Source organism: Mus caroli, chromosome 10 (assembly GCF_900094665.2).
Source record: "Mus caroli chromosome 10, CAROLI_EIJ_v1.1, whole genome shotgun sequence".
In the NCBI taxonomy this organism is placed as follows: domain Eukaryota; kingdom Metazoa; phylum Chordata; class Mammalia; order Rodentia; family Muridae; genus Mus; species Mus caroli.
Window position 1 is genome coordinate 64,699,188 of NC_034579.1, and position 10,308 is coordinate 64,709,495.

The 10,308-nt window shown below is 43.0% G+C and overlaps 1 protein-coding gene across 4 annotated transcripts in view; it reads left to right on the forward strand.

Moving 5' to 3' along the window:
• Positions 1–10,308, forward strand: part of Fam13c (family with sequence similarity 13 member C) — a 112,288-nt gene that overhangs the window by 98,852 nt on the left and 3,128 nt on the right. For 2 of the 4 annotated variants that reach the window (XM_029482748.1, XM_021174611.2), the window contains 3 exons: positions 6,313–6,408; positions 7,645–7,838; positions 9,173–9,274. In XM_029482748.1, coding sequence (XP_029338608.1) covers positions 6,313–6,408; positions 7,645–7,838; positions 9,173–9,274 — 392 coding nt within the window. Of the gene's footprint in view, positions 1–6,312; positions 6,409–7,641; positions 7,839–9,172; positions 9,275–10,308 lie in introns of all 4 variants that reach the window. The other 2 variants (XM_021174614.2, XM_021174609.2) reach the window with 1 other exon arrangement.

A 10,308-nucleotide genomic window follows, 5' to 3' on the forward strand; every position in this document is an offset into this window, starting at 1 on the left:
AAGGTCCCTCCCGTATCAAAGCTGAGGCTGATGTAGTTGACCTTTGACTTCCTGTGTAAGGGCAGGAGTCACCTTATCTCGCCTCTTGGATCCCTTCCATCATCTTCCACCCCACCCCATTGTGCAGCTTGCACAGAAAGACTGTTTCCTGTTCAGAGCATCACGGTGTCTATACATGGTAGGTATTGTATATGTGTTTGCTCGAGGGGACTGACAAATGAATGACATTCAACCCTGGAATGAAGTCCTGTGGAGAAGTGTGGTCACCTTTCCTATTCTGCCATGCATGATCTGGTCTTACTGAGGCCACATGCCAGATCTCAGAAGGCCTCGATGTCCTGCTTCAGTTTTTTTTTCCCCCTGGGCCTTGTGTACTGCAGGTACACACGGCACCCCAGTCACTGCCATCTTGTTTTCACCCTTTATGTCTGAGAAAGAACCAACGTGTCCTGAGTAATAAGGGAAGACCAGTGATGCTTTGCTCACAGGCTGGTCTGTTCTTTTTCACACATGGCTAACCTATCCCCCAATCCCAACATTCTAGACTTTAAGGATGACCAAAGGGTAATGTCTATGGTCATGTGTACACACAAGCACATCTTGGATTTCCTATTGACTAGTATTTCCTAGGGACTTTCTTGTATCTTAGAGTTAACTTGTCCATATCTGTATAAACATCTTTGTTAGTATTGATGGCCTGATGATTGGTCGATCAGTATCCTCTGACTAGGCTCCAACTCCCAGGAGTCTCCTCAGCTCTTAATCAGCCAGTAGGCTAATCCATTGATGACATCACTAGCCTCTGTCACCTCTCAATAGAGCTACCAAGCTGGGAAACAAGGACCCAACACATGAGATTTTTGGAGGGGCACTTCATATCCAAACCATAATGGTTGATGATTGATGGACAGTTACACATTTCCAAAAGGATTCAAATGCTTGTCGTATGAGTTCAGGTAAATCAAGACAGAGAAGTCATGTCAGGACTGCTGTCCTGGACTGCCTTTCTGCTGAGAGCTGGGATGTAGGAAGTGGTTTAAATAGACAAGGATTTCGGTAAGCACATGTCAGAAGACAATAGGAACAATCTTTCTTGAATAGGGTTATTAGGAGGACCAAGACAGTTGACAATTAATCAAGAAAGTGGGCCAGCCAAGAGAGCAGCAAAGAACATTCTCGATAGAACTCCCCAGAACTAAGGCCATGAAGAAGGAAGAGCTTTTTGTATACACAAGAATCTCAGGGAGCCGGGCAGTAGTGGCACACGCCTTTAATCCCAGCACTTGGGAGGCAGAGGCAGGCAGATTTCTGAGTTTGAGGCCAGCCTGGTCTACAGAGTGAGTTCCAGGACAGCCACGGCTACACAGAGAAACCCTGTCTTGAAAAACAAAAACAAAAACAAAACAACAACAACAAAAAAAGAATCTCAGGGATGGGGACTGAGATATGGGGAACTGTGGCCAGTGGGATGATGCTGGCCCTCTCGGGCTGTGAAGTGGAGGTAACGGGTGGCCAAGTGGGAACAGAAAACCAGTGGGGGATGATAACCAGTTAAAAGATCTGATTACTGCGAGAATAAATGGCCCAGCAAACAAGAAGATGGGACGGGTGGCTTGGTCGGTATAGTGACATCAACAGAGAGACCGCATACTCAAAGCATATTTTAGTTGGAACAAAGAAACATGTTGAAGATTTACACCAGTGGTTCTCAACCTTCTTAATGCTGAGATCCTTTAAATACAGTTCCTCATGTTGTGACCACCCCAACTATAACATTATTTCCGCTGCTATGTCCAAACTGTAATCTTGCTACTGTTATGAATCATAACGTAAACATATGATAGACAAGATATCTGACATATAAAATCCCAAGGGGTTCAAGACCCACAGGTTGAGAACCAGTGCCTTAGCGGGAAGTCTAGCAAGGTGGGATCCATGGAGAGCAGTCCGCTCACTGACATGCCAGAACCTTGGGAGGTGGTAGACTTTGGAAGAGATGAAAACGTTAAGAAGTGATATATGCTGGGGCACATCAAATTTAAGAGGTTTGAGGAACTGGGTAACCAACCCTCCTAGTTTTGCATGGTGTTTTCAGTGCTTGAGCACCGGAAACCCCTGGTGGTTCTGGGCAAGGAGGGATGGTTGGTTGGCCTTCTGTGACAACTGAGTGAAATGCGTCTCCAGACAAGAAGCTGAACGCTTAGAAATCACCCTTGTACAAATGGCAGAAATTCTTATTATTTCCAACAAAATAGCTATTGAATGGCTTCCTGTGTGTCAGAACAGTTCTTCGAATAGCCCTGAGAGCTTGATAGTGGAGCTGGGCCTTTTAGGGAGGGGCTGTCTGCCCATGATGAGTGATTATTTTCCCCCCGCCCCCAGACTTTTCGGGAACTTCTTGCGTTGGTGTTTAGTCAGAGCTCACACTGAAGCTAGTAAGCCCTACGACAGCAGTTCTCAATCTGAGGGTCGAGACCCCCTTGGGGTTACATAGTCAGGTATCCTGCATATCAGATATTTATTTACACTATGTTTTATGGCAGTAGCAAAATTATAGTTATGAAGTAGCAATAAAATAATTTTATAGTTGGGGCGAGGGGTCAGCACAACATGAGGAACTGTATTAAAGAGCTGCAGCATTAGGAAGGTTGAGAGCCACTGCCTTACAGCATGGCCTTGTTAGTTCAGATTTTGTGACTCAGCCTCCCCCCATTCCCTACCCCACCCCACTCGCCTTTATTTATTATTTATGGATTCTTTTTTGAAAGAGAGATAACCATTGGAAAAAAATCATTGGAAACAAATCTATTTTCTGTTTCTACTTCTGAATATTGCTGGCTATCTACACTACAAAAAATGTTATATTTTGATTTTTTTTTTCTTAATGTGTGAAGGGAATCACACTGAGTAAAATGTGGCTTACTAATCGCTACCACTGTCCACATAAAATAGCCAGAGAGAGCTATCTAGGGTGATTGATGGGTGTCGTTTTCTAGGTCAATATGTACAGATAAACCACAAAGGTAAGTAATTTTCGTCCTCCTGTTGTGGAATCAGGAGCAAACGGAATGGGGAGGTTAAGGAAGGGAGAGTTCTAACAAAAGGTAATTTGCTAATATCTGTCTGCAGTTTGTGGCACTTCGGCTAAGAACTCGTTACTTCCCAAGCGTCTCACCTTCTTAGGCGTGGCATTGCATCCCAAAGAGAAGTTGGCATCCCAAACTGCCACAAAGTGGTCAGCCCAGATGTTTTCTTTCTGCCACTGGGCAGGAGGGTACTTCCGGTTACTGTACTTCCAGTTACTTCCAGCACAAAGCTGTGGGAGCTCAAGCAGCTTTATTCCTGTTTGTTTTCCGTGCCCAGGGAACTCTGGCCAGAGCCTCTTTCTCAGAAAGGCATAGGAACTTTTCAATATAATCATTCCTCCATTCATATCTACAAACGTGCTTCTGCTCAGGGAGATAGATAGGTAAAACCGGCATTTTCCTCTCTGGATAGGAAACTTTTTTTTTTTTTAGTTTGAGGACCCAAGGCCTGTCAATATTTCTTTGTGTCTGAGGCCCACATGTAGGCTGGCTTCTCATGCTCGTTTCTATTTGGAGATTAGCTAGTAATGATCCCAGGATTAAAATCATTAGCATGGAGAGGACTTGCGTGTATTGTATGAGTATTTCAGTCTTCATCTAGTATCCGGGGAAGATCATTTTGAAAGCAGTCTCCTCATTCTCATTTTTAATTAACTAATTAATTAATTAATCAATTTTTGTTGCTTTTAAAAACTTCTTTGCATTTGTGTATTTTAATTTTTTAAATTTTCTTTTTAATTAAAAGACATTTCTTACATCATTTCCCTCATCCTTAACTCCTCCCATGCTGTCCCTGTCTCTGTCCTGCTCCCTCTAAAGCTCATGGCCTCTCTTGAATTAACATGCAAATGTTCACATGCACACAAGCATGCACAAATATATAAATACAATGTGCCAAGTCCATTTAGTATTGCTTATATGCATACTTTTAGGGCTCGGTCAATTAGGGAAGTCATCCCTGGGGAAGACTAAATCTCCCTCTCTCAGTATTTAGCTCCCTGTAGCTCTGTCCTGGAGTGCAGCTATGTACGATTTTCCCCATCCATACTGGCATATCAACTAGTGTCTCCGCTGGTCAGGTCTTGTTTAGGCAGCCATAGAGTTGAGATGACATAGGTGCAGCTTCTAGGTCCTATCTGGAAGACATGATCTTGCAGCAGATATCCTGATCTTTCTGCCCTTTTGGATTCTCCTAGAATCTGGGTTTTGGGGGGCGGGGGGATATACTAGATAGAAAAACCACAGTCAAATTTTGAAAGAGACCAATGCTCTAAGTACATTGTTTTGTTTTCTATAGAATGTAAGTTCCCAGTGAGGTACTGAAAAGAAAAAAAAACTAATGTTTTCTGAATTTAACATTTATATTTTCCCTCTTAAAATATATTAAAATCCCATGGACTGCATATTGGCTGCATGTAGTGTATGTGTGTGTGCGCGTGAGAGTGTAAAAGATGTAAAGAAAATGCAAATGTTTAAAGAGTGAATTTAGTTAGAAAATTAAAGGCTCTCTTTTTTTTTCTTCAAAACATTTATGTATTTTATGTATATGAGTACACTGTCACTGTCTTCAGACACACCAGAAGAGGGCATCAGATCCCATTATAGATGATTATGAGTCACCGTGTGGTTGGTGGGAATTTAACTCAGGACCTCTGGCCATCTCTCCAGCCCTAAAGGCTCTTAAGGTTATGAACCAAAAAGCTCCTACAGCAAATTCTCTTTCTCCTGAAAATACAAACGAGTCTTAGGTAACAGCCTAGGTTGTGCATGTATATGTTTACATAAGATCGTCATATATAGCCAGCGATGGTGGCCTTTAATCCCAGCACTCGAGGGGTAGAGTTCAAGGCCATCACACACACACACACACACACACACACACACACACACACACACACACGGAGATTTTTACCTATGACCTTCTTAATATTCAGAGCAGGGATGTGGTAGATTGTGGTAAGAAGTTAAAGAAGTAATATGGCGGTATCTTAGGCCTCAGTGAACTTTTATTTGGGCAAGTAAGACTGAAACAGAAAAGTTCAGGTCCAGATACCAGACACTAAAATAGAAAGGTTCATAGAAAAGGGAGATCAACGTGGACCAGTGTGGCTTGTAGCCGTGATGGGTATGGACCATCATGTCTCTGGGGAGCTATTTTCTTTTGTCTCAAGTCTCTGGGAGGTCTGGAAGGCAGAGCTAATTGGCACTTTGTGGTAGATAGGTCCATAAAAGACAGCGTGAGCGACTCTGTGGTGACTTGTTTTCTCTCATACTTTGCCCTGATGAGTATAAACCATTGGTTGAGAATGGAGTGGCGGGAGGGCTGCGTGTAATGAGTATATAGTAAGTTAGTACATGGGAATATAGTAAATTAGTGCATGGGACAGCATGTGGATGGGGCGGGGGGCAAGGGAAAAGAGGGGCTTGGCCACTTCGGATAGATACATGGATAAACAGACAAGAGTGAATTTTTATGTGAAACCTGACCTGCTATAATGATGCATAGGGATGCATCATGCAGCAGATGGGCACAGAACGCATCAGCACACTACGAGGCTGGGAATTGTTTTAATTGGAATGTTAGCAAGTCAACTGAAATATCTGTCTATCATTGGGACAGCCTGGAGCAAACCCTGGACCTGTAGCCCCTTTGTTGTGTGGGCATGAAACTGAGGATTCAAAAGCCAAATGTTTTATCCCAAATTCCTAAAGGTTTATAAGAGAAAGAACTAGTAAGGCAGTGTGCATTCTATGTGTGTAATAGTGGAGGTCTGTGCAGAGTTTGTGATGTAATCACCAAAGCCCAAACAACATAGTTGTTCAGGAGAAAAAATTGATTGGTCTTGATTGGTCACTTAAAAATAAATTAGAGGCTTAACACTACTCATGTTTTGCAGACTAGTCCACAAAGCCCTATGATCCAATTTCTACACTTGCCCCAGTCCTTTATGGGAATATTTTTCTAGGAAAAATTGATGTGCAGCAAACACCATCTTTTGACTTCCTTCCTGTTAATCACTGCTCCATTAAAGTGTTACGATCTCCGAGGCTCTGAAACGTGACCCGTGGCTGTGTTGGCCTGCCGGAATATCACCTTAGGGAATGACTCTATCTCTGTCTACACTGCTTGTCAAGCTTGTATGGGCTCTGGCTAGGATGGATGCAGGGTGCAGGGAGATTATTGTCTGAGGAAAAAAAAATTCAGAACAGATTTTATGTTTTTCAGGGAACTAAGCAAGACAAGAACCTCATAAAGCCTCTTTATGACCGATGCAGAGGTATCAAGCAAATCTTGTCGACACCATCCCTTATCCCAACAATTGTAAGTAAAGATGGCGGCACTAACAGCAAACTGAGTAGCACCTTGAATCGATGCTGTTTAGTGCCCTATCATAGACCGCACCATGAATGTTATTAACAAGTGGCCTTCCTAGCTGTGTATACTATGTTCCTACCAGCTACTGTGGTCTTCCCTGCCCAGTGCTTAACATTGGCTACCAGAAACTGCTGTGAAACAGAACATACCAAACTGAAATGATTTATATTTGATTTTTTTTTTCTACCCTCCTTTTGGGCAAGGACAAGACACAATGGCTCCCTCTCTCATTGTGGCATTGTCTAATTTTTAATACAGCTAGACAAGATGGAATCTCTCTGTTTTATGTGTGGTGGTTAATAGAACGGGTAATGCATTATTTGAAATATTGAAACATTGTTTTGGTTCCGTCTGATCACACTATACGAGACATAAATAAATTTATCCCAATAAAAAATACTGAAACTGAGCTAGGCTATTTTCTTAAAAACAAATGTACAGGCAGACGACAGAGCTAGGAAAGCGCCCCGCATCCGGCCTGGCTGCTTCAATTTCAAAGCAGCTACTCAAGGTATCAGCAAATATTAACAACTATGAATTTAAATCTACTTGAGTATACTTATGAATCTATGTTTTAAAGAATGCTAGAATGATACATCCTGTCTAAAATCTTCCCTTTGAGGAAGAAGAATAGTTTAAAGGACAGTATGCCTTTCAAGGTTGAAGAAAACCCGTTGGCTGTCATAATTACTGGAAAGGTTAAGGAATAACTGTTGCTGCTTCTTGGGCCTTCTGAAATCCTCACTTACACTTCCTATGGATTGACTGTGGCCTGCTCTGAGTCTGAGTGTTGTAATTTCTGAATAAGGTATCTATAGAACATTTTGTCCTCATCCATATCACTGCTGTGAAGGTAGAGTGCAGAGGGTCCCCCGGGGGAAGGGAGGACCCACTTGGCTGAACAGTATAAGCTCAGCCAGGTCCCAAATGCCTATCTTCCTTGGCCCAGTGAATATAAATAAACTAGGGAAGCAGTGTGGCCAAGCAAGGATGTCTCTTTCCTCATTGACTTCTGTAGGTTCTTAATGGAGCTGAGGAAGGGCTCTTGGTAGTTGCCAATCCAGTTCTCAGGAGCCACGTGGGCTGCGTGTCTACTGGATTTTAGGGTCTTGTAAGTCCTTGTGCATGCTCAAAGGACATGAAGCACTCTGTGACTATTTGGCTTTGCTCGTTGACAAGCAGGAGGAAGAGGACTCTGATGAAGACTGTCCACAGGGAAGTCAGCAACCCTCTTTACCAGATCCAGTGTCCCGCCTACCTGTCGGTGATCACCTCATCTACTCGGAGACAGAGCCTGTGAGGACCCTGCTACCAGATGAAAAGAAAGAAGGGAAGCAGCCAGCGCTCTCCATGTCCAACTTACACGAGGCCACCATGTGAGTGAGCAGCCTGGGTGAGGGCTCTCTAATCTCTTGGCCTGGGTACCTTATCCGTACCTTACCCGTACCTTAAAAATCCAGCATCCGTTCAGAGCCTAAAATGTGCTCTCCAGCAGAGAATAGACCTAAAAATGCACCATCCAGTTGGCCTCTCAACTGGGAAATATAGACGACAAAGCTGTGAAGAGCCACAGGAAAACCCTCCATGTGTCAGAAGTAGTCATGTGCAATCAATTGACTTTGATCCTTCCTTTCAGCTGTGTTCTGGTGCTAGTAACCCTTGTAACCCCGAGCCAACTCAGAGGAGAGCTGGACTTTGTTATATTGAACCCAAAGGAGTCAGACCCTTAGTGGGCTCACAATGGCCAGAGCCTTTCTTTTTTCTTTTCTTCCTTTCTTACATGCAGATGGCATAGTGTTCCAGATAGGTAACCACACTGACCACCAGTCAGTGAGCGAGCGGGTCTTTATCTCCTAATGACTCCTCAGTTAAGACCTGTCTGGACCTTTCACTACTGTTGTTACTCAGTGGTTGGCACACCTCTTGGTCGTGTGGGTTTGCTTTTGGGTTTGCATGTGACAAACCCACAGTGTGAGGTCATCTTTAACATGCATTATATGGTCTGCTTAGGGTGTGTCCCACGTGGAGATGAGGCAAAACCAGGGACAGTATGTACTATTTAGCTTGCTGGAAGAACAGAACATAGTACTTTCTCTTCTCCCATTCTCCCCAACCTTTGGGTTGTCGCTGTTTAAAAAAAAAAAAAGTCATTCCTAAACTTGGGTTGGTGGAGGCATTTTTGAAATTGATAGACTTGGCCTATAGAAAATGCCTATAGATAACTTTAGTATTCAGTTTCTGCAAGCATAGTAGATACATTCTACCATGAAGTAGATGGCGGTGGAATGTCAGCCCTCCCCTGGTTCAGTTTCATCCCCAAGGCCTTTGTCCTTCTCCCCCCACTCCAAGGACATAGTCTTTTTCCTCTTGTGTCTCTTACCTTTGTCAACAAATATTTGTGTGTATTCCTTAGGTACCTATCGCAGCCTATCGTCTTGCTATAGCAAGTAACCGGCATCACTCCTGACAGCAGATTCAGTCCATCACCCTTTCCCTTTGGCCATGGCACTGTTAACGTTAGGGAATACGAGGCTTGTGTGCTCTTCCAACACCGAGGCACACATTATAAATGTACTCACTCGCTCAGAACTTCCTCCCATAATCACTTTTCTGTGATAACAGACCCATTTTGCTGGTCTGATATAATGCAGGCATACTCATTCCGTCAGAGCAGCACTTAATAATGGCAAATGTGTTTCACCTGATTCAGGCCCGTCCTCCTCGACCATCTCCGAGAAACTAGGGCTGACAAGAAGAGGCTACGGAAAGCCCTGCGAGAATTTGAAGAACAGTTTTTTAAACAGACGGGGAGGTAAGTGTGAGCGAGCGGAGAGGTTTTGTATTTTGTTTTTATTTTTAAATGCGAACATTTCCTAAAGAGCTCTAGTTCCAAATAAACTCTGCTTTTATAGGAACAGGGGTTGAGAGGTAAGTCCTTGCTGGAGACTGTGCTTTCTCCAATGCAATACCCTGATGGTACAGTGTTGGGGGTGCTTGGCGGGATATTGTTGTTAATGGCTGTCAGGTGTTAACATCTGCCTTTACAAAAGGAAACCTTAACTCTGGAAGTATTTTGTATATGAGTTTCACTCCAACTACTGATTATCTTAAGCTTTTAAAAAGTTTACTTTTCAGCCCTTGTCCTTAGACTCTTAGTTTCATAAAGTATTCTCTGTGTATTGCATGAATGTTTCCTTTAAATATCTGTTCTAAACATCTCCCCCCTCCCCCATTCCTGTTTGTTTTATTCCAGGGTTCAGTCAAAAAGTTCATAGCTATTTCTCTTTCCCTTAAATATTTAGTTGGACCATCTGCCTTCCTATATTTTTCCATCCTAACCCAGCTGTTACTATACACTCATTAATTTCTAGTAATTTTTTTACTGCGTTACCAAAAAAGTTCTCTATATAACCATCTAATGAATGTTAGTGTCTTTTGGAGAAGAGACCAATTATTTAGCTGTCCTCAATAAGCTGCAGTGCTTTATCTCCTGGGATAAGCTTGAAAGCTATGACTATGACAATGAGACATTAATTTTAACACACCCTCCTGGTCCCCAGTTGTTTCTAACCTGCCACAATGGCCAGAAGATCGCACTGTAAATGTTCTGACAAAACCAAATACAATGACTTTTTTTTTTTCAATTAAAAAAGCTAGATTGTGTGTTCTCCAGCCAGAACTTGGTAGATAACAGCACTGTGCAATGTCAAAAGGTTGGGACACTCTTGCAAGCACATAACTTTCCCAGTCACAGAGCTTGTAAATGGCAGCAGAGACGAGCTGAGAGGCCCTTACTCACCTAGTGCCTTTCTATCCTGCCTTGCTGTCCTTTCCTCTCAGCCCACA